General features: G+C 45.5%; 2 protein-coding genes and 1 long non-coding RNA gene across 3 annotated transcripts in view; 2 read left to right on the top strand and 1 right to left on the bottom strand.

Annotated features, from left to right (window-relative positions):
* Positions 1-1846: 1846 nt before the first annotated feature.
* LOC125448879 (uncharacterized) overlaps positions 1847-24044 on the top strand; it is a 57265-nt gene continuing 35067 nt past the window's right edge. The window contains exons 1-9 of the mRNA XM_059641831.1: positions 1847-3398; positions 4097-4291; positions 10377-10559; positions 10785-10876; positions 13765-13931; positions 14911-15035; positions 19760-19829; positions 22487-23048; positions 23177-23461. Of these exons, the coding sequence (XP_059497814.1) occupies positions 1849-3398; positions 4097-4291; positions 10377-10559; positions 10785-10876; positions 13765-13931; positions 14911-15035; positions 19760-19829; positions 22487-23048; positions 23177-23461 (3229 nt within the window). The 5' untranslated portion in view covers positions 1847-1848. The remainder of the gene's footprint in view (positions 3399-4096; positions 4292-10376; positions 10560-10784; positions 10877-13764; positions 13932-14910; positions 15036-19759; positions 19830-22486; positions 23049-23176; positions 23462-24044) is intronic.
* LOC132206785 (uncharacterized) lies at positions 5901-23313 on the top strand. Its single transcript, XR_009443156.1, has 2 exons — positions 5901-11606; positions 14021-23313. It is a non-coding gene; the product is annotated as an uncharacterized LOC132206785 (long non-coding RNA).
* The window catches only part of LOC125449074 (zinc finger protein 420-like), a 19214-nt gene continuing 16087 nt past the window's right edge, over positions 20918-24044 (bottom strand). The window contains exon 4 of the mRNA XM_048524691.2: positions 20918-23147. Coding sequence (XP_048380648.2) covers positions 22391-23147 — 757 coding nt within the window. The 3' untranslated portion in view covers positions 20918-22390. The remainder of the gene's footprint in view (positions 23148-24044) is intronic.

Genomic DNA, 24044 nt, shown 5'->3' with positions numbered 1-24044 from the left:
CAAATTTTTGAATAGACCTCTTTAATATTAATGTTGATCTATCTATCTCTGCATCTTGGCAGTTGTAACACTGTATCCTGCACTCTATTCTGTTACGCTGATGGACTTCTATAGTACGATCCGCCTGTCAGGCACGCAAGGAGAGACTTCGCTATACCTCGATACAAGTGCCTGTAACAAATCAGGTAACATTTTGGGTCCAGTGACCCTTCTTCAGAACTGATTTAGCTGCAAAAAGGTTAATATATATGCTAAAGAAGGGTTGGGGAGAGATGGAAGGCATAAGTGGAAGGTGGAAATGGAGCCCAGAGAGAGAGAAAAACAGCCCATCCCACCAGCATCCACATCCAAATGACCATTAGCTGCCACTTCTAGTGTGTTGCCACGCCAGATACATATTGCCTCCCTCTCCTTTGTCAACCTTCTGTAGTGACTGCTTCTTCTGGGACACCTCCTGTGTTTACTTCCTCCCTCCTCACTGTCCAAGGCTCCGGACACAGCTTCCAGATGAAGCCTGATTTTAATAGCGCTTCACTCAATCTAGCCCTCTGTATTTGCTGCTCACAATGCGGTCTCCTGTACATTCTGGAGACAAGATAACAAAGTGTGACGCTGGATGAACACAACAGGCCAAGCAGCATCTCAGGAGCACAAAAGCTGACGTTTCGGGCCTCGACCCTTCATGTGGAGCTGGATGAACACAACAGTCCAAGCAGCATCTCAGGAGCACAGCGAGCTCTCTGATGAAGGGTCTAGGTCCGAAACGTCAGCTTTTGTGCTCCTGAGATGCTGCTTGGCCTGCTGTGTTCATCCAGCTCCACACTTTGTTATCTTGGATTCTCTAGCATCTGCAGTTCCCATTATCACGCATTCTGGAGACAGCTTTGCAGGACACTTATGTTCTGCCTGCAGACATGGCCCTGAGCTACTCGATGTCTGCCGTTTCAACACCCCTGTATTGGCCAATATCTCTGTTACTGGCTTCACTGCAGTGCTTCGGCGAGCTCAGCGCAGGCTGGAAGAAGAAGCACTTCATCACTTTCGCCCCGCTGCAGTCCTGTCCCGCCCCTTCATTGACTCCGATTGGTTGGAGGACCAGAGCCGCCGAATGGTCCTCCAGTACCGCCCCCTCTCACTCCATTGGTCCGGAACAACCGTCGATCACCTACCCACGCTGCGGGCGCAGGCATGCGCAGCGCGTATTTGCTCCCGGAGCGTCTGCACGCATGCGCGGCAGCCATTTTAGTAGCTGCTTCAGGTCTTGTCTCCAGTTGTAATCATTTAGTCAGACTGAGTTGGAGATAATTTATCCAACATTGAACAGGGGTTTCACCCAGGAAGGAGGGTGGGAGACAGAGAGAGAGTGTGTGGGACGGGGATTTACAATTTGCAGGGAGCAATAGAGGAAAATATTCCACAGAAACTGGAATTGCCTGATTATGATTTCTCTGCTTTACTGACAGTGAACAGGTTTGTCATCTCCTGCCACAGGGATTAGAAGAGCAGGGTTTACATCAGGAAAGCCAAACAAAAAGATCAGGTCAAGATCTGACAGAGTCACCACATTCACCAGGAGCTGAACATCACCGCCCTCTGGCTGTGCAAGGAGAAATGTTTGTCTGAGAGGAAAGGTTTCAAACATCAGTGTGACTGGAAAATCACCGAGACACAGACACACCTGAATGAGTGTGTTCCGGTCCACCGACTGTGTAAAGTGCTTACACCAGTCACCCAGACTTTTAAAAAATTGCACCATTTACAGCAGGGAGGAACTGCACCCACGTTTTGTGTCTGGACAAGGATTGAACTGATCCTTCAGCCTGGAGGGACACAAAGGCCCTGTAGGCCATGGAGAAGCCATGTAAATGTGTGGAGTGCGGAAAAGGATTCAGATTTCCATCCAGGCTGGACGTTCATCGGCGCAAACACACTGGAGAGAAACCATTTACCTGCTCCACGTGTGGAAAGGGATTTGCTCGTTTATGCAGCTTACAGATACATCAGAGAACTCACACTGGGGAGAAATCATTCACCTGCGCCAAGTGTGGTAAGGGGTTTGCTCATTTATCCAGTTTACATGTGCACCAGCGAATTCACACCGGGGAGAAACCGTTCATCTGTACCAAGTGTGGTAAGGAGTTTGCTCATTCATCAACTTTACATGTACACCAGCGAATTCACACTGGGGAGAAACCATTCACCTGCTCCGACTGTGGGAAGGCATTTGCTCAGTCTTCCAAGTTATATCGTCATCGGAGAATTCACACCGGCGAGAAACCATTCATCTGCTCGGACTGTGGGAAGGGGTTCGCTCGATTATCCACCTTACAGGTACACCAGGGAACACATTCCGAAGAAAAAATGTTCACGTGCTCGAAGTGTGAGAAGAGATTTCCTCATTTATCCAGCTTGCAGGTACACCAGAGACATCATGCCAGGGAGAAATCATTCATCTGCACCACATGTGGTAAGGGATTTGCTAATTTATCTGGATTACATGTGCATCAGAAGGTTCACACTGGGGAGAAACCGTTCATTTGCTCTGAGTGTGGGAAGACATTTGCTCAGTCGTCCAAGTTACAGCAGCACCAGCGAACGCACACTGGGGAAAAACCGTTTACCTGCCCTGAGTGCGGGAAGAGATTCACTCAGGCATCCAATTTACATTCACACCAGGAAACTCACACTGGGGAGAGATCATTCACCTGCTCCGACTGTGGGAAGGGATTCGCTGAGTCATCCACTTTGCAGGTACACCAGAGAATTCACACTGGAGAGAAACCGTTCACCTGCCCTGAGTGCGGGAAGAGTTTCACTCAGTTGTCCAACTTAAATCAACATCAGAGAACTCACACTGGAGAGAAACCGTTCACTTGCTCCGAGTGCGGGAAGAGATTCTCTCAGTTGTCCAACTTAAATCAACACCTGAGAACTCACACTGGAGAGAAACCGTTTACTTGTCCTGAGTGCGGAAAAGGATTCACTCAGTTGGTGAACTTACATCAACACCGGAGAACTCACACCGGAGAAAAGCCATTCACCTGCCCTGAGTGTGGGAAGAGATTCACTCAGTTAGCCAACTTACATTCACACATGGGAACTCACACTGGAAAAAAAACATTCACCTGCTCTGAGTGCGGGAAGGGATTTGCTCAGTCTTCTAAGTTATGCGAACACTGGAGAACTCACACCGGGGAAAAACCGTTCATCTGCTCTGACTGTGGGCAGGGATTCGCTCAGTCATCCACCCTGCGTGTGCACCAGCGAACACACACTGGAGAGAAACCGTTCGCTTGCCCTAACTGCGGGAAGAGTTTCACTCAGTTATCCAACTTACAGCAGCACCAGAGGACTCACTGTAAACTGCGCACTGTCAGGAAGGCGAGATCACATCCAGAGTGAGAGGCGCTTTAAGTGAGTACATAGCTTGGGGAACTCGTGGGCAGTGTTGGAATTCGGTGTGGAGATGCTTTCTGCTTCCTCTTCTGTCTTGTTGTTTGTAAGGTCTTTTTAAAATGATAACTTGAAGCTCAGGATAGGGCCCAGTGCAATACAAAGAGTGACATCTCAGTAAGACAATAACTTCATTGGTTGATTGTAGCTAATAATGTAACTGTTTGTCATAGATTACCATCAGATTGAAGGTAAATAGGGGAAGTATTTATGGGTTACAAACTAAAATATCTGTCGGAAAGTTTTAAAAATCAAATTAAGAGTGAAGTAAATAAGCTGGAGCTGCAGGACCAGCTGATGTCTTGTACCTATATGATGTGGGAGCTGGCAGACCCCATCGTGGTTGGTAGTGACCGCATCTTCAGCAAGTGGTGGTTGTTTGAGGAACTGTGGCTCAGCGTCGATGAGCTGGAGTCTCAGCTTCGCACACTGTGACACGCTAGGGAGAGGGAGAGTTACCTGGATGCTGAGTTTCAGGAGGTGCCACACCCCACCCTGGGATTAATGACCTTGAATTCAGTCGGTGTTCGGGGCCTGGAGGATGTGAGCAAGACCGAGGCAGGCAGGGGGTCTGTAAGATCGTTCTGAAGGAGCCTCAGCCCTTGAGCTTGAAGAACGGTTTTGAGATTCTTGCTCCCTGTAGGGATGAGAGGAGGGGCCGGTTGGAGGATGAGCAAACTGGCCACAGTGCTGTGGTACAAGGAGCTATTCAAGATGGGGAAGAAAAGAGAAATGTAGCTGTAATCGGGGATTATATAATCAGGGGAATAGACCCTGTTCTGTGTGGGCAGGATCAAACCTGGTGTTTGGATTTAGGATATCCTATCCAAGCTGCAGAGTAGGACGGGAAAGATCCATTTGTCATGGTCCACAAAGGTATTAACTACATAGGTCGAATCAGGAAAGAGATTCTGCTAAAGTAATATCAGCAGCTAGGGGCTAAATTGAAATGGAAAGTACCAAAAAGATAACAATGTCTGGATTACTACCTGAGCCACAGACTAATCTTGCACAGGGTCAACAAGATTAAGGAGGTAAACGCGTGGCTGAAAGATCAGTGTGGGGGAAAATGGGTTCAAATTCATGGGAACTTGGCAGCAGCACTGGGAGGGGAGGGATCTGTTCTGTTCAGTGGGGCTCCACCTGAGTTATGCGGGGACCAGAGCTCTTGCAAATTACATAATTAGCAGTGTGGATAAGGTTTTAACTAAATAATAGGGGGCGGATTTAATTACATGGAAAATTATGGAAAAAGTTAAAAGTGGTGGGAGGGCTGAGCAGAAGTTATGAAATTTTCCAGAACATGTAATAGGACAGAGAGAAAATGTCAGGAATCTAACTTCAGACACAGAAGATAAGGCGGCAGTCAACTCAGGACTGAAGGTGTTGTACTTAAATACACGCAGCATATGAAACAAGGTTAATGAGCTTGGAACAAGGATTGAAATTGACAGGGATAATGGGAACTGCAGATGCTGGAGAATCCAAGATAATAAAATGTGAGGCTGGATGAACACAGCAGGCCCAGCAGCATCTCAGGAGCACAAAAGCTGACGTTTCGGGCCTCGACCCTTCATCAGAGAGAGGGATGTGCTGAGGGTTCTGGAATAAATAGGGAGAGAGGGGGAGGCGGACCGAAGATGGAGAGAAAAGAAGATAGGTGGAGAGGAGAGTATAGGTGGGGAGGTAGGGAGGGGATAGGATTTCCATATTAAGCAGAAGTTGACCTGCACATCTGCCACTGTGGTATACTGTATCCATTGTACCCGGTGTGGCTTCCTCTACATTGGGGAAAACAAGCGGAGGCTTGGGGACCGCTTTGCAGAACACCTCCGCTCGTTTCGCAATAAACAACTGCACCTCCCAGTCACGAACCATTTCCATTTCCACTCCCCCTCCCATTCTTTAGATGACATGTCCATCATGGGCCTCCTGCAGTGCCACAATGATGCCACCCGAAAGTTGCAGCAACAGCAACTCATATTCCGCTTGGGAACCCTGCAGCCCAATGGTATCAATGTGGACTTCACCAGCTTCAAAATCTCCCCTGCTCCCACCGCATCCCAAAACCAGCCCAGTTCGTCCCCTCCCCCCACTGCACCACACAACCAGCCCAGCTCTTCCCCTCCACCCAGTGCATCCCAAAACCAGTCCAGCCTGTCTCTGCCTCCCTAACCTATTCTTCCTCTCACCCATCCCTTCCTCCCACCCCAAGCCGCACCTCCATCTCCTACCTACTAACCTCCTCCCACCTCCTTGACCTGTCCGTCTTCCCTGGACTGACCTATCCCCTCCCCACCTCCCCACCTATACTCTCCTCTCCACCTATCTTCCTTTCTCTCCATCTTCGGTCCGCCTCCCCCTCTCTCCCTATTTATTCCAGTTCCCTCTCCCCATCCCCGTCTCTGATGAAGGGTCTAGGCCCGAAACGTCGGCTTTTGTGCTCCTGAGATGCTGCTTGGCCTGCTGTGTTCATCCAGCCTCACATTGAAATTGACAGGTATGATTTTGTGGTTATCTTCAGAGATGTAGCTCCAACAGGATCAGGGCTGAGAACTGAATATCCAGGGATACACTTATTGAATGGAAATGCTGATGGGCAGAGGGGGAGAGGTGTCTAATTAGTAAGAAAGGAAATAAAACCTTTAAGAAGAAGTGAAATAGACTTGGAAGGCTTGGAATCAGTGTGGGTAGAGTTGAGGAAAAAGGACCATGGTGAGAATTATATACAGGCCTCCTGGTAGTAGTCAGGATGTGCGGGGTACGAAAATAAATCAGGAATTTTACAAGGCATGTAAGAAATACACTATCACAATAATCATGGGGGACTTCAATATGCAAGTAGCCCAGGGAACTCAGATTGGTAGTAGATCCCAAAAAAAGGAATTTGTGGAATGTGTGCCAGAATTTTTTTGGAGTAGCTTGTGGTGGAGCCAACATTCTGGATTTGGTGATGTGAAATTTGGCAGACTTGTTGAAGGAGCTTAAAGTAAAGGAATCTCTTGGGGGTAGCGACCACAAAACAATAGAATTCAACCTTGCAGTTTGAGAGGTCGAAATTTTGAATCATATGTACCAGCATTACATTTGAGTAAAGGATATACAAAGACATGACGAGCTGGCCAGAACTGATTAGAATGGGAGCCGAGTGGGGAGGTTGGCGGAGCAGCAATGAAGGGAATTCGTGGGGTAATTTGGGAGACACAGCAATATTCATCCCAAGTGTCACGGAGAGGGAATTAATCACATGGATGGATGCAAAATGGAGAACTACGGGTCCAATGTGATGAAGGTTTTGTGAACTGATTGCAATAGCTCCTTCCCAATTGACCTGTGCTTGAATGTACTCTGCCCAAGATATACCTGTTACAAAGACTTTGGATGCTGTTCGTTTGACATAAAATAGGAATAACTATTTCTTACTAACAAAATGAACTAGTCAAAATTCTAGGAAAGGCAATGAGATAACCTCTTAAAGCCTCAAACTTAACTTAACCCGGACCCAAAACTCCCCTACTTTTCCCCGAGCCGGCACTTCAACCTGTTGGACAAGGCAAAAGATTGGTAGCAGAGGTTAGATTGTTACATTAGACAGAGAGAGAGAAAGGAGCTGAGCTACGTGGCAGGATTCAGAGCATTTGAATCTTAGGCTAGTGGTTCTGACCTCCGAATGTGCTAAAGCCCTCTGACCATCTCTACTGTTTGGTGAGGAAAGAGCTGAAGCCTTTGGAAGAGTTACTGAGTTGAGCTGGTTCCTTCATCCGGGCAATTTCCCAGTGGTACCTTACCAATCAGACGCTCACCTTATGGTTCCTCGCCCACAATGGTCTTCCAGTTGACCTTTACTGCTGCTGAATCATGAGCCTTGTACAGAATCCCAGTCTCTTTTCATAATTGTTTTAAAACATTAATGGAAGAAGCAATTTAAGGAACCACAGATAGGGTTATCACACAAGGGAGAAGGACCATACGAAGGGGTGGACAAAGCAACTGTGGTTCCGACATGAGATCAGGGTCAACTTTAAAGCAAAATCAGAGAATATCGTGTGGTGACAATTAGTGGGAAGCGTGTAAAAACCAGCAGATGACTAAAAAAGCAGTAAGTGGGGAGAAGATGAAATGTGAAAGGAAGCTAGCGAGATTACATTAGATTCCCTACAGTGTGGAAACAGGCCCTTCGGCCCAACAGGTCCACACCACCCTTTGGAGCATCCCACCCAGACCCATCCCCCTATAACCCACACACCCCTGAACACCACGGGCAATTTAGCATGGCCAATCCACCTAGCCTGCACACATCTTTGGATTGTGGGAGGAAACCGGAGCACCCGGAGGAAATCCACACAGACACGGGGAGAATGTGCAAACTCCACACAGAGAGTCGCCCAAGGGTTGAATTGAACCCAGGTCCTTGGTGGTGTGAGGCTGCAGTGCTAACCACTGAGCCACCGTGCTGCCCCAAGATTTCAAGGGATTTTTTTTAAGATGTATAAAAGGTAACAAAAGGGCAAGAGTGGACAGTGACCCTAAAAAATTAGTGTTGGGGAACCTTGATCAAATGGGCCAACAGGCTTGGGGGTAGCAGATGGAGATTGAGATAAATGTGTGCTAAGGCTAACCAGGGCAGGACCTACACAGATAATGGTAGGACCCTGGCGAGTATTTCCAAATAGAGAGACCTAGGGGTGCAGGTGCATAGTTCTTTGAACGTGGAGTCGCAGAAAGACAGGGCATTGAAGAAGGCGTTTGGCATGCTTGCCTTCATTGTTTGGAACTTTGGGTAATGGAGTTGGGACGTCATGTCGCGGCTGTACAGAATATTGGTGAGGCCACTTTTAGAATACCATGCATAATTCTGGTCGCCCTTCCACAGGAGAGATGTTGTTAAACCTGAAAGGGTGCAGAAATGACTTACTAGAATGTCGCCGGGACTGGAGGACTTGAGTTCTAGGGAGAGGCTGAAGATGCTGAGGATATTTTCCCCTGGAGTGTCAGAGGCTGACGGGTGACCTTACAGAGGTTTGTAAAATCATGAGGGAAAAGGTAACTTGTCTAACTTGCTCGTTACCACCTCAAAGAATCGTAACACATTTGTCAGCCATAACTTCCCCTTGTCGAAGATGTGCTGACAGTCCTGCTTTACCTTGCAGTTCCACATACTTTGCAATCTCATCTTTTAAAATCTTACCAATTTCAAACCAGCCTACAGGTTCCTGCTTCTGCCTCTTTCCCTCCATAAACAGGGGTGTTACATTAGCCATCCTCCAGTCCTTTGGGATCCTCTCTGAACTCCAGTGCTTCCTGAAAGATCACCACCAATGCCTCCACAGTATCCTCAGCCATCTCCTTCAGAACCCTGGCTGTAGTCCATCAGGTTTGGGTGATTTGTCCAACTTCAGAACTTTCAGCTTTCCCAGCACCTTGTCCATAGTAATGCCCAATACAGCCACCTTTGCCCCCTGACACTCTTGAAGTTCTGGTATGCTACTGATGTGTTCCCCTGGGAAAACTGATGCAAAATACTTCTTCAGTTCCTCCGCCATTTAGAGTCATACAGCACAGAAACAGACCCTCTGGTCTAGCTCATTCATGCTGACCAGACATCCTAATCTGACCTAGTCCCATTTGCCAGCAATTGGCACATATCCCTCTGCACCTTTCCTATTCATGTACCCATTCAGATGTCTTTTAAAAGTTGTAACAGTCCCAGCCTCCTGCACTTCCTGTGGCAGCTTGTTCCATACACGCACCACCCTCTGCATGAAAAAGTTACCTTCTTAAAACTTGCCTCTCTTACCGTAAACCTACGGCCCCTAGTTTTGGACGCCCCTACCCTGGGAAAAAAACTTTGGCTGTTCACCCCATCCATGGCCCCCGTGATTTTATAAACCCCCCTCCGTCTCTGACACTCCAGGGAAAATAGCCTTTTCAGCCCCTTCCTATAGCTCAAGCCGTCCAACCCCGGCAACATCTTGTAAATTTTTTTCCCGAACTTCATGTTTGGCAATGCTTTTCCCGTAGCAGGAAGGGCAGAACTGAACACAGTATTCCAAATGTGACCGAACCAATGTCCTGTACAACCACAACATAACCTCGCAAGTCCTATACTCATTGTGCTGACCGATGAAGGCAAGTGTATAGATGCTGCCTTCACTAACCAGTGTACCTGTGACTCCACTTTCAAGGAACTTTGAACCTGCACTGCAAAGTTCACTTGTTCAGCAGCACTCCTCAGGACCTTACCATTAAGTATGTAAGTCCGGCCCTGATTTGCTTTACCAAAATACAGCGCATCACGTTTCTCTAAATTAAGCTCTGTCTTCCACTCCTCAGTCCGAGCTGATCAAGGTCTGATTGTACTCTGAGGTAACCTTCTTTGCTGTCCGCTGCACCACCAATTTTGGTGTTACCTGCAAACTTACTAACCAGACCTCCTGTATTCATGTCCAAACTTGTGAAAACTGAGGGAGTGACTGGGACAGATAAGATCCTTTTAAGGCCAGGGTGCACCATCTTGACATGGGCGTTGTCAATAAGGAGTTGGGGTGGGGGGAATGAAACAGAAGTGGTACCTTGCGGGTAGTGCAGCCAAGGGATGGAGTTTCAAGTCTCTGTGAAAGGATTGCCAGTTATCTCAGTAATACCGATGTGCCCCACAGCTTGACCTGCTTCCTAACTGGCCGGCAAAAAGGGGTTTACCTGTTGAACAGTTAAATGCAGATGATGCAGGGTGTGCCTGGTCTTACTGATGGCTGTGCAACTGATGGTGATGGCAAGCGTCATGGGAAAGCTGCTACGTTTAACCTGAAGACGCAGACAATAACGGGGAAGGAAAGAGCAGTTGGCTTAGGTCATATGGCAGAATGAGCAAGTGTAATCCTTGCCCAAGAAGCTGAACCGGGAACGATGTGTGTTTTCACCAGTTCTCAGGCTGTTGACAGTGATGTGATGGTTTTGATGACACAGTTGGATGAAAGGGAAAGCCCTCGGAGCAACAATTCTGGGAGGAAATCTAGCAAGAAGGGCAATGAAACTGTTAACACTGTGTACCATGTCGACGACTACACCAAAGAAGAATCTATGAAACAGCTGTGCACAATAGATCAGTTGATAGCCTTACAAAGATACTCACTGTGTGGCTAACTGCAGAAGAAGAGCTCAAACAATTTGCCATGTGGAAATTTGAGTACCAGGTACCAAACAATGGGCTGTAGAGTGAGAGATCCCACTGATGCATGACATTGCCCATAAAATAGTGGAGCAACACAAAACTTGCTGAAAGCTGAAACAGTTTCCCTTGCAGACTGAGCCCTTAGTATCCACTCGCACAGGCATTGGACAGATCTTGCAATGAGACAATATTGGACCGCTGTCCTCGCAACAGCGCTATCAATAGATTTTGATCATGGCGAATGCCGAATTGGTAACCTGGCAATCAAATAACCTTGTGTGAAAGCAAGGGTTGCATGCCCTGATCTTCTGATACAGGGAACCGGTGGAAATACAAACTGATGATGGGTCATATTTTGCAGGGCAAGCAGTACAGCATTGGGCACTTGATAATGGGATCCGAAGGGTATACACAGCAAGGTTAGTGGAACGTATGAATGGAGTTGTTAAGCAACACATCGAACCGTTGACACCTGCACAGACCCTCAGGGTGGTTGCAAGTCTTGTTCCAGGTAGAATACGATTGAGACAATTGAGCTCAAATTGGGGTAACCCCCCCGCCCCAAAAAAAAAGCAAAATGATAAGTGATGGCCAGATAACCACAAGTGAAAACAGAATTGTCTGTCTGTAATAGAGGTAAGGTATGGATCTGCTACCCCTGATCAGGTGGTTGTACCTGGGAATGTGTTATCCCACGGGACAGGGAGACATGTATTGGATGTTATCATAGGGTAAAGATATCCCAGTGTGTCCAATTGGGGAGAAAAAAAGTCAAAGGAGACAAATGTGATTATGATACAATGCATCAGGTATTAAACTAACAACAAAAAAAGTATTTTTGTTGCAGAGAACTGATGATGTGGTGACTGCTGCAGTACCTGTGTTTCCTTCCTCCTGCCTTGTTTGCCATGAGATCTGCCGTCACCTGCACTATCTCACCACAGGATACGATCCAGAGGATGGAGTCAGATGGAGGATGAGTGTATGCGAAATAACTTTAATTGCTCCCCAGGTGAAAAGTGTGCCATGCTGAACTTTCCATACATTATAACAACCCATGTACTCCCCTCTCAAGGGAACAGGAACTCAGTGATCTGTCTCACTTTGCTACTGTTCACTGAAAATACTACTGTTACTGTATGTCATGGAGTTGCGCTGCGTCCCTGATTATCGATACAAAACTAGACAGCAATAACTACATGTCACCACTGACCTGACACAAGACTATCGGAAGGCAGTACCTAAAGTAGGCCGTGTCTGACAGTAGCTGATATGAAAATTGGTATAATATAGCGCTTTGAAATAGTGACTGGTTATTATGTCCAAGATGTTTCAGAGATAAAGGGACATGATTCTGGGGTGTGGGGTTATGGTGGGGTGAGTGGATGGGGCCATCCAATGGCATATAGATACCCCACCTTCAGCAGTTGTATGATGTGTCTGCCCCAGTGCTCAAACAAAAAATTGTTTTGATTCTGACCGTGGAAACAGCAGAAATAAAAATTCCCCTTCCATTGCAGCCCTTTACACACACCACTAATGTTACAGAGGTGTGGTAGAAATGATGTACTGTTTAGCACTGTAGATGGAGCAGGGACAGAAGTAGGTGTGTTACTCTGTGGAAATTAAGATTGCTAAAGTTGGGCGACTAACTAGGGAAGCTATTAGTTATCTGCTGTATAGACCAAACCATTAGCACATAGAGATTTAGCAAATTGGTCTCTGACCAACATGGTTTGGAAATTTTGTGGGAGCGCTGTCTGGGGCATCACACTCAGATGGATCTTAAGGCCGTAGCGTAACTTCTTAGAGTTATATTCTTTGATACAATGGCATGAACTAACCACCTCATTGCTCTCCAGATATTTGTGGTCTTGGAAACGGTTATTTAGTCTCGCACATGGTAACTTAATGCTTAAGTGTGATTCATTAAAAACTAATTGTAATGCCACAGTATGTAATGCTACCTTTTTGATTTTAAGTAGTACACAACAGGAAATATGGTGCAAGTTTATTGCCCCTTCTGTTTGGAGACATGTTGTGCGAACCTGTGTTTATGGTAAATAGCTCGAAACCCACAAGTGGATGATTGTGAACGAAGGACAGAAGGTCTAGTATGCCTCTCCCGTACCCCTGCGTTCGAAGCATGTACTTTGCAGCCTAGCAGGGGTACTCGCACATGAAGAAAGTTACTGTCAGTGATACAGTCATTCACAAAATTGGCCCTGTGCACGTGTGTAAGTAGTGCTCTGCTGTATATCTTAATGATAAGAGAAGGAGAACTACCCATCCACTTATATAGTGAGAAAATGTATGTTATTTATGATGTTATAAATCTACAGAATGTGAGAATAGCAGGCAATAACTAGGACCACACCACCAGAGTTATAAGATTTAAAAGACATTTGTACAGGCACATGAATTGGAATGGTTTAATGGGAATATGGGCCGAATGCAGGCAAGTGAAACTGGTTTAGTTTGGGAAATTTGGTTGGCACGGACGAGTGGGACCGAAGGGTCTGTTTCCATCCTGCATATCTCTATGACCGCATAACCATTTACAAAGCTACCTCCAATATGTGACATTTGAAAACTGCAGGCTTTCCTTGCACATCATAAACAGGTTCACTGTCATTTGGCAGCAGTGTGCCATGACTTATTACGGCAAGAAACTGCCATGACTTACAGTCATGATCAATTAATTCATGCAGTGCACAATTTAGGCACTGTTACTGTGTATTATTGGTGGGACATATTAAAGGGGTGGTCACCCAAAGCTTGAGCAGTACTGTAGCTCTTATGGCACTGACTTATTGTACTGTCGACAATTGTTTGCTTCTTGTTTTTATTTATCTGTATAATGGCTTGTTAACCTATCCAAATGTATAATTAGCTTGCAAGGGTTGGAATGTAGTGTATAGATCAGAAAATGATATCTCCAAGCCGGAATCACTAAGGGTAAGGAGGACATGGCAATAAGCATTTTATGGAGAGTGGAGAAATATGTGAAAACAGGCCTTTTTTTGCAAGAGGATGGATTTGGCGTGAGAACAGGATGTTTTGCAGCGACACAGAGACTTGTTTGGGACTGCCAAGCACAGAGGAATGATTGTGAAAAGTATTCGGAAAAGACAATTCAGCAAATGATATCCAAGTCCAGAACATTGTGAAGATTGTTGGACTTCGCCATCACACTGGGTTCACAGAAGGTGCCGTGGAAATTGAGATGCAGCTGGAAGTGCCAGCCATCGCCAGAGTTCTCAATGAGCAAAAGGATGTGAAACTCGCTCGTTTCAAGATATCCAAAGTAGTCTAAGTTAATAATTTTGTTTAAATATATCTAAAAGTACTTAATATATATTAAGTAATCGAAGCTAATCTATTTGAATTATACAGAAGCGCACACGATCTCCCTAAAATCTCTCAATACTGAATGTTGGTCCAGGATGGGTGCAATGGATGGATGAGCAATGGGTGCATGAGTGGTCGAAGGCATATTCAGCGGACATAGAGGTTGGGTCTGGTTAGTGATGCTGGTGGGAGGTGTTCATTCTGAAGAAGTGCCACCCGAAATAGTGACCATTCATCTTCTCATTTTCTCATGGTGAGTGATCTGTTTGGTTTTCCATTTCAGTCTGTCTGGGGCAATCTCGGAGTTCAGGTTATGTTTCAGTTTATGTGACCCACACCAGCTTGGTCCATGCTGGAATGTCTTGTCTGGTTTTGGGGGCTGCATTCAGGGAGGACGTGAAGCATTAGAGAGGGTCATCGAGTGATGCAGCTTGGAAGGAGACCCTTTGGGTCGTCTGAGTCAATCATCAAGTACCTATCTACTTCAATCGCATATCCCAGCACTTGATCCATGGCATTCATCAAAATATTTCTTACATGTTGTGATTGTTCCTGCCCCTGCACTGTGAGTTCCATGTACCTACCACCCTCTGGCTGAAACAACACAACTTCTTCCCAAATGCCCACTAATACTACTGCCCTGTATCTTAAATCTGTGTACGTTTATTATCGATCCTGTTAGCAAAAGGGGAAAAGTTCCTTCTTACCATCCTTATGTCTGCCCCTCATAATTTTATAGACTTCAATCAGATCCACCTCAACCTCCGCTTCTTCGAAGAAGACATCATAGTCTATCCAGCCTCTGTACGGAGTTAAACTGCTCTATCCTAGGAACATCCCAGTGAGTCTCCTCTACACCCTCTCTAGTGCAGTCACAGCCTTCCACTGGTGCACTGACCAGAACTGCGCACTCTACTCCACTGTGCCCTGAACAGTGTTATACACAGTTCCATCATACAGACTGCCCAGATTTGTTTTTCTTTAACCTTTCACAAGATGTGGGCGACACCAGCGAGGCTGGCATTTGGTGCCGCCCATCACCAAAAGGGACACCCACAAGGTGGGAGTTCCAGGCTTTCACCCAGTGACAGTGAAGGAACAGTCGAAACAGTTTCAAGTCAGGATGGCATGTGATGATGGTGATGTTTGGGTTGAGCTTTTTGCCTGAAAATGTTTCCCCCAATGTCCAGTAAAAGATATTTGCAGCAGAAATTTGCTGTCAGTTTGGGACAGAAATTCAGTAGAGTTTGCTGCACATAAATCCTTCCCTTCTCAGCCTCTACAGTGGTGTTTCCAACATCCATTACTGTCAGTCTAGGATAGAAATTTGAAAAGCCAAACACACTTGGTTTGAGTTTGGTCTGTTAATTCCCCTGTTCTCCCATTGTATGTATTTCTTGTATATATACATGTAATATATAGGTTGAGTCAGTGGGCAAAAACGTGGCAAATGCAATTTGATATAGCAAAGTCATGTTCATTGGCAGGAAGAATCAAGAAGCAGGCCATCATTTAAATAGAGACTCTAAAAAAAGCAACACAGATGTGTCTTGTGCATGAAACACACACCAAATTATCATGCAAACACAGTAAGTAATTGAGAAGGCAAATAAAATTTACGTCTTTATCACTAGTTGATGTGAGTTTAAAAGTAGGGAAGTTTTGCTTCAAATGTACAAGGTGTTGGTGAGACTGCACTCCCAGTACTGTGTACAGTTTTCAAGAAGTGACATATTAGCATTGGAAACAGTTTGAAAGAGATTTGCTGGGCTGAATCCTAGGATGAAGGGGCTAACTTATTTAGAATGGCTAATCAGGTTCAGCCTCAGTTCTGAAGAATCCTACCAGACTCAAAATGTTAACTCTTTGTACCTCTTTAGATGCTTCCAGACTTGTTGAGTTTCTCTTGCATCTTCTGTGTTTGTTCTAGGCTGTTATTAATTAGTGTTTAGAACAATGGGGTGACCATTGAGATGATCCCAGTGATGGGGATCTCTCAAATAAAGGGATTGTCATTTAAAACTGAGAAGGGAAGGAGATTTTCCTCTGAGGATAGTGAAGTCTGGAATTCTGCACCCCAGAAAATTGGGGAGGCCATATTGCACAAAGTAATTAAAGATGTGTATTGAGTTTTGAATTGTTAGGGTAATGACAGCTTTGAGGGGCTGGCAGAAAAGGGAGTGGAGGCCTAGGTGGATGAATCATGATATTTTAAAATAGCTGGAGGGGCTTGAAGGGTTGAAATGGCCTGTGCTGCCTCCTATTTCTTATGATTATTCCAACGCACTGTCAAAGGAGTTTCAAAACTTCCTCCCTGTCAGTCAGGATAGAAATTCAAAAAGCGAAATATTTTTCATGGTTGAAAGTTGCTGTGTATAAATTCTTCCCTTCTAAACAAAAAAATGGCCCAAAGACCTGTGGATGGTGGAAATCAGAAACTTCAGCAGGTCTGGCAGCATCTGTGGAAAGAAAGGAGAGATAATGTTTTGGGTCCAGTGACCCTTTTTCAGAACTGATTGTAGCTGGGAAGCGGTTGGTACATGTGCTAAAGAGGTGGCTGGACCAATAAATGATAAGTGGAGATTTAGCCCAGAGAGAGAATAAAACACAGCCTGTCCCACCGGCATCCGCATCCAAAGGATCATTAGCTGCCACTTCTGCCACCACAACATGTATTCCACTCCCCTCCCTTGTCAGCCTTCTACAGGGATTGTTCCCTTTGGGACACCCTGTTCCATTCCTTCATCTCAATGCCTCCCCATGGCACCTTCCTTTGCAATTGCAAAAGGTGTAATGCCTGCCCATTCACTTCCTACCCTCCCCTCCTCACTATTCAAGGCCCAAGAAACACCTTTCAGTTGAAGCAGCAATTTACCTGCACTTCACCAATCTAGTCGACTGTATTCGCTGCTCACAGTGTAGCTTCCTCCACATTGCGGACATAAAGTGCAGGCTAGGCGGCTCTTTGTAGAACACCTAAGCTCTGTTCAAGGAAGTGACCCTGAGCTTTCGGTTGCCTGCCATTTCAACACAGATCAGATGATGCTGTGTTCCCTGGCCAACATCATTGTTTGGGCTTGCTGTAGTGTTCCAGCAAAGCTCAGCATGCGCTGGAAGAAGAATACCTCATTTCCACTTGTGAAACCTGCAGCCTTCTGGATTCAGTACCAAGTTGAACAATTTTAAGGCTTGAGCATGTTCTCCCATGTCCTTACCCCCAAACCCCACACACCAGGCCTTGTCAGCACATGGGCTCTACCACAAACAGCCCGTCAGTTTGTAACAGTCCCCATTAGCAGCTATTCGTTCTGCCAGGCTGACCTTTACCCATTCCTCTGTCTGCCCAGCTGATCTTCTTGTCTCTCTCTGGGGTATATACAACATCTCCATCTATTGGTTTACTCCTTGCCTCACTCCGTTTTTTTTCGCATATATTCCAAACCTTTCCCGGCTCCAATCAGTTCTGAAGAAGGGTCACTGAAATTCTAATTCTTATTTTCTCTCCACAGATGCTGCCAGACCTGCTGAGATTTTCCAACACTGTTTTTGCTCTCCTTCAATCGCGCAGTCAAAGCAGTTTCCAGATTCAAGAGTTGGAGTTTCTAACTGGGGTCTTGAGGAGGAATGTCTCTGTCTCAAGGTTCAGCCCATTGCACCCACTCAGCCTTCGCGTTGTGCATGTTTCGCGCCGCAGTCATGTCCCGTCTCTTCATTGATACCGATTGGTTGAAGCAGGCGTCCGAGCAACACTTCTTCCTCGTATGGCACGGCTTTGCTCACCAATCGACTGTGCGCTTGCGCTGGTCTTTTTACCAGCTGGGTCAAAGGAGGAGGAGGGTTTTGTCTCCAGTTTTAAACCAGAATGACTTGGAGAGATTTACCCAATATTCCTATGAAGGAGGGTGGGAGAGACTGTAGGATGGGGATTCATAATTTTGAGGGCACAAAGAGAGGAAAATATTCCACAGAAACTGGAATTGCCTAATTATGATTTCTCTGCTTTCCTGACAGTGAACAGGTTTGCCATCTCCTGCCACAAGGATGAGCAGGATGTAGATCAGGAAAGCCAAACAAACCACCAGGTCGAGATCTAACAGTCACTGCATTCAACAGGAGCTGAACATCACTGCCCTCCCAATGTGCAAGGGGAAATGTTTGTTTTCTCTGAGGAGAAAGATTTCAAATATCAGTGTGATTGGAAAATCACCGAGACACAGGCACATCCGAACGAGAGTTTTCCAATGAACTAACCGCGGAAAGCGCTTTCACCAGTTACACAGACTCAAAAAACATTGCACCATTTACAGCAGGGTGTAAAGCCACGTACGTTTTTTTTTGTTTCCAGACAAGGATTCAACCAATCCTTCAATCTGGAGAGATGTAGCCACTGGTATCCTGGTAAAATCATGGAAATGTGTAGACGGTGGAAAGGGATTCAGATTTCCATCCTAGACAGAAGTTCATCAACACTGACACACTGAAGAGAGTCCACTAACCCGCTCCAATTGTGAGAAGGGATTTGCTCATATTTCCAGCTTAAAGGTACATCAGAAAATTCAATGGGGAGAAACCATTCACCTGTCTTGAGTGTTGAGTAGACCTTTGTGCAGTCATGCAAGTTAAGAACAGTACAGGCCCGTCAGCCCATGATGTGCCAACCTCTCATCCTACTCTAAGATCAAACTAACCTGCAGACCCTTTATTTTACTATCGTCTATGTGCCTATCCAAGAGTCATTTAAATGTCCCGAATGTATCTGACTACTACCATCGCTAACAGTGCATTTCGTGCACCCACCAGTCTCTGTGTAAAGAATCTACCTCTGATATCTGCCCCGTTCCTTCCTCCAATCATCTTAAAATTATGCCCCCCCGTGATAGTCGTTTCCATGGTGGGAAATGTTTCTGGCTATCCACTCTATCTCTGCCTCTCATCATCTTGTACACCTCTATCAAGTCACCTCTTATCCTCCTTTGCTCCAATGAGAGAAGCCCTAGCTCCCTCAACGTATCCTTGTAAGACCTGCCCTCGATTTTAGGAAGCATTCTGGTAAATCTTCTCTGCACCTTCTCTGAAGCTTCCACATCCTTCCTGTAATTAAATTTGACCAGAAACTGAACTGGTCTAGCCAAGTAAATATCGTAGTTACAAATGCAAGCCAGAGGCTGGGAATTCTTTGGTTATCAGCTTATCTCCTGTCTCCAAAAGTCTGTCCACCCATCTGCAAGACACACGGAGTGTAGCAGTATACGCTCTGTTAACCTGGATGGCAGCAGCACCAACCATATTCCACAAAGTCAGCTCCATCCAGGACAAAGCAGTTGATTGATATTTCAGTCTATGTGTTTCAGTCAAGATATTCATGTAAAGAATAAGGCTTTATTAAAAGGATCAACATGTTGGGTTCGGGGCAGCAGGCAGGAGAGTGGTACTCAGTGAGACACTCAGAGCTCGCACATACAGGTTGGACCCAAATTGCTACCTCCTGCACTGTAATAATTCTGCAAATCTGATTTCCAATGAGCACCTTCGACATTCACTCCACCACCGACATGTACAGGCTGCACTATGTACTATTTACAAAAAGAACCGCTACATTGACAAAGAATTTGCCAGCACTTTGTAAAACCTTGACCTCTGCCATCTGGAAGGACATGGTGGCATTTTCACAGAAACACCAGCAAATGCAAACTCCCTGCAAGTGACCCATCATCCTGACTTGGAACTGTATCAATGGTTTTTGATCAAATCTTGTCTCATTTGTGGACTGCTTCTGTGTTTGAGGAGTGGTGAATATTGTGCAATCATCGGGGAGCAATATGATAAAGGGAAGGTCATTGCTGAGTCAGCTATAGTTGGTTGGACCAAGCACAAAACCCCTGAGGAAGTCCTGCAGTGATTACCTCTGGCACCCATAACAATCTTCTTTTGTGTTAAGGGATTGCTGTAACTAGTGAAGTGCTTTCACCCCAATTCCCACTGACCTGATGCTGCACTCATTCAAATGTAGCCTTGGGGTTAAAAGGCTGTTATTCTCATCTTGCCTGAGAAATACAGCTCCTTTGTCCACATTTGGCTACCATAAGGTCAGGAACTTAGTAGGAACTGAACGCCCAGTGAGTAGGTTATTGCTAAGTGCTTCTCAGGACTGTCAATGTCACTTTCTATCAGTTTGGTGATGATCAGGATTAGACCAATGAGGCAAAAACTGCCCGAGTAAGATTTGTGCTGCTTTTTGTCAAGACAGGAAATAGCTGCTGGGAAGTGACAGTACAGTGGTATTGTTGCTGCATCAATTCACACTAACTAGCTTTTAAAAAGAGTGAGTCTTACCATCCAGAGTTAAAGATTCACCTATATGTTAAAATAATTCTTGGACATTCATTCTGGCCAGAAAATGAAACTTCAAAGATGATGATTAAATCAGAAAGTCTGTGAAATTAGCTATTTAGCCAGTACTCTTTCCTCCTACGAAAGACAACACAAGTAGTCCGGTGTTTCAAGAAATAGGTAATAAGTAATTTTATATTACTATCATTAATTCTAAGTTTTTTTTAAAACATAAAGCCCTTGAGAAACTAATTCCAAGTACATATTAAGCCACGTTAAAGAATCTCAATTTTGGACATTATCAGGCAGATGCCTGCGTTGTGGCTGTGCTGGAAGAGATGACTAGGTGTTCAGCGAAGTCAAACCAAGAGATTTTCCATCCCAGACTGACAACGATCATTTCTACAGAACTAAGCTTGCTGGTGTTACAGACGGATCACAAGTTTTAAAACTAACCTTCCTCTGTATTTCCACAACCTGGCCAGAAACAGATTTTTTTATCACCCCCCCCCCCCCCCCCCAATTTGAATAGCTGTGGAATGTTTCCATATGCTTTTTGCTTGACTTTGTAAGAACAGCACCAGAACTACAGGAGAAGTAAGGTTTATTTCACACTATTTGGATGTGGGGGTGGGAGAGATGATTTGGAAATAGAGACACACTCACAAAACATGCAAGGAGAGATACAAATAATAATAATAATAATAATAAAAACAGTTAGCAATAGCCTAAAAATTCTAAAACAATGTACGGATACCAATTTATCAGGGGTGGAAGCATTTTGCTGAAATGTCAATTCTACTTTGCTGTATTGATAAAAGTAACTTGAAAACAAGCAGAGAACATAAAAACAGGACCAGGCTACAAAGTGAGGCTAGGGGTTTGGATACTGTCAGTAGATGTTGTCTGAAGTAACATTGACCCTGTGATTGACATATGTTTCAAAATAACTGAGCTGCAAACTCCTTGGTCAGCATTAAACAGTTACCATCAAGATAGAGGCTTGCGTTGCAGATTTTGGGGGCAGGGAGAGAAAAAGCTGCCGATGGCTCATCTCAGAGATTATGTGAGGAAATTACATTGTTTTACAGGATAGTGGTAACTTACACTCATTTGACTCCTATCTCCATTGCAGTTTTTAGCATAATATTTTAATACCTCCGTCCCATCAGGAAGTACATGAGCTTTTGATTCTGCAGCCCACTTCGACTAATAAAGAAGTGTCCAAGAGGCTACTGCTTCGTCCAATCATACGGTTGTGGCATTTATCTTTATTAGGTTGTATTTTAAAATTAGTCACCGAATCATTATAGATGTGTGCGAAAGTTGGTTTCAAACCAATTCATGACAAAAGAATAATAGGAAAGGTAACTGTCAATGTTGAAACTTTAAGGAACTGGACGATAAGCCTTCCATCAGCTTGAAAAGAAAACACCCATTAACCACTCCTCTCTGTTTACTGCCTCGCAGTCAATTCTGTATCCATATCGTTACTGTGTTTTATTCCAGGATCTCTCCTCAAGTCTGTTGTTTAGCACTGTATCAAAAGCCTTTTGGAATTCCACAGGCAGTACAAAACAGAGTGTGTCTGATCAATCCTCTTATTTCCTCAAAAAGAAATCGCTAGCAAGTTGGTTAAACAAAACCTTTGCCTCATAAATTCGTGCTAGCTCTCCCTACTCTAACAAAAAATTGTCTTTGTGATAACCAATAAATTCGTGCTAGCTCTTCCTACTCTAACAAAAAAAATTGTCTTTGTGATAACCAATTTTGTCCCAAACTAATTTTTCTAGAGGATTCTGAACAACCCAAACTAAACTGGGTGGGCTGCAGGTCATAGACTTATCTTGACCCCAATTTTGTTTTGACGAACGGCACAAATGTTTGCAATTTCCCAGTCTTCTGACATTTTGCAAACAAAATTGAAAAATTCTGACAACCAACTGCATGATTTTCACTCTCATTTGCCAGTGATTGTATCTTAATGGTTTCAACGCCTTCTTTAAAGTCAAATAGTGATCTGTCTCCTTATTAATTATAAATTCTTCCAGGGTCTGATTTAACAACGAAACGTGATCGCTGCATTCACTGGTGAACATGCTGGTGCCTCCGTAGGTGGGATGACTGAGTAAATCCCTTCCCGCAGTCAGAGCAGGTGAATGGTCTCTCCCCACTGTGAAGTCTCTGGTGTACAATGAGTTGAGAGGAGTGCTTGAACCCAGTCCCGCAGTGAGAGCACATGAACGGGGTCTCCTCACTGTGAACCCGCTGGTGGGTCAGCAGGGTGGACGAGGACGTGAAGCCCTTCCCGCACTCGGAGCAGGTGAATGGCCTCTCCCCGGTGTGAACCCGCTGGTGCGCCAGAAGAACAGACGAAGCAGTGAAGCCTTTCCCGCACTCGGAGCAGGAGAACGGCCTCTCCCCGGTGTGGACCCGCTGGTGGGTCAGCAGGTTGGACGACTGAGCGAAGCCCTTCCCGCACTCGGAGCAGGTGAACGGTCTCTCGCCGGTGTGAACCCGCCGGTGTACACTGAGGTCAGACGAGCGCCTGAACCCAGTCCCGCAGCGAGGGCAACCGAATGGCTTCTCCTCGGTGTGAACCCGTTGATGGCATGCCAGTTCATCGTAGCTTTTGTGGCACTTCCCACACTCGGAGCACTTAAACGGTCTCTCCTCAGTGTGAACCCGTTGGTGTCTCAGCAGGTTGGACGATTGTGTGAAGCCCTTCCCACACGCAGAGCAGGTGAACGGCCTCTCCCCTGTGTGACTGCGTCGATGGGTTTCAACCTTGGATGGAGAAATGAATCCTTTCCCACAGACGGCACATTTCCATGGTTTCTGCCTGTTCTGACTGCATTTATGCTCCGGGAGGTCAGATGATCTGGCGAAGCCTCGTCCACACACAGAACACGCGTACGGTTTCTCGGCACCGGGAACGGTGCTTGTTTCTTCCATGTTCCAATCCGGGTGAGGCCTCGCTTATAATAAACTGGCTGGATCCAACAGAACCTGATGTGACGGTTCACTTGATTCTCCGAACAGAAAATCCTCAGGTTTTAATACGCTGTGAAACTGAACGAAAACGGAACGAGGAAATTGAGACACCGCACTCAAAAAACACAAAGGCGCATTGCGAAATTAAACTGCATGAACGTGGTACTTTGTGGGGGTAGTACAATGAAATAACAATTATGAAATCTTCTGGACTGAATCATATCAAATATTGGCTAGACCGCAGCTAGACTATTGCTTGCGGTTTTGGAGTCCACGAAATTGTAGCCTAGTGATCGTATTGGAGACGGTGCAGAGGAGATTTACCACAATGTTACTTGAACTGGAGTTTTTTAGTTATGAGATTGGACAGACCAGGGTTATTTTCCTTGGGGTGATGACTGAGCTGTCTAAAATTCTGAGGGGCACAGACAGGAAGAAACCTTTCCCTTCGAGGGAGAGGCCAATGATCATGGGGATATAGATTTAGGGCAAGGGGCAGGAGGTCCAGAGGGGATAAGAAATTGTTTTTCTCCGAGAGGGTGTTGGGAACCCAGAACACCCAGCCTGTAAGGGTGGTAGAGACAGAAAGCCGTATAACATTTAAGTCGTAGTTCGATGTGCGTTTGCAATGCCAAGTCAATATGGGAGTACGGGCCAAGTGCTATCGCTGGGATTGGATTGGTGAGGTGGTTCTTTTTGACTGGTGCATACTCAGTTCAACAAAGGGCCGTTTTCTGTACTGTAG

This window comes from Stegostoma tigrinum, chromosome 43 (genome assembly GCF_030684315.1).
Source record: "Stegostoma tigrinum isolate sSteTig4 chromosome 43, sSteTig4.hap1, whole genome shotgun sequence".
In the NCBI taxonomy this organism is placed as follows: Eukaryota; Metazoa; Chordata; class Chondrichthyes; order Orectolobiformes; family Stegostomatidae; genus Stegostoma; species Stegostoma tigrinum.
The sequence above is the reverse complement of the archived record's forward strand: the minus strand, read 5'-3'. Positions and strand labels throughout refer to the sequence as shown.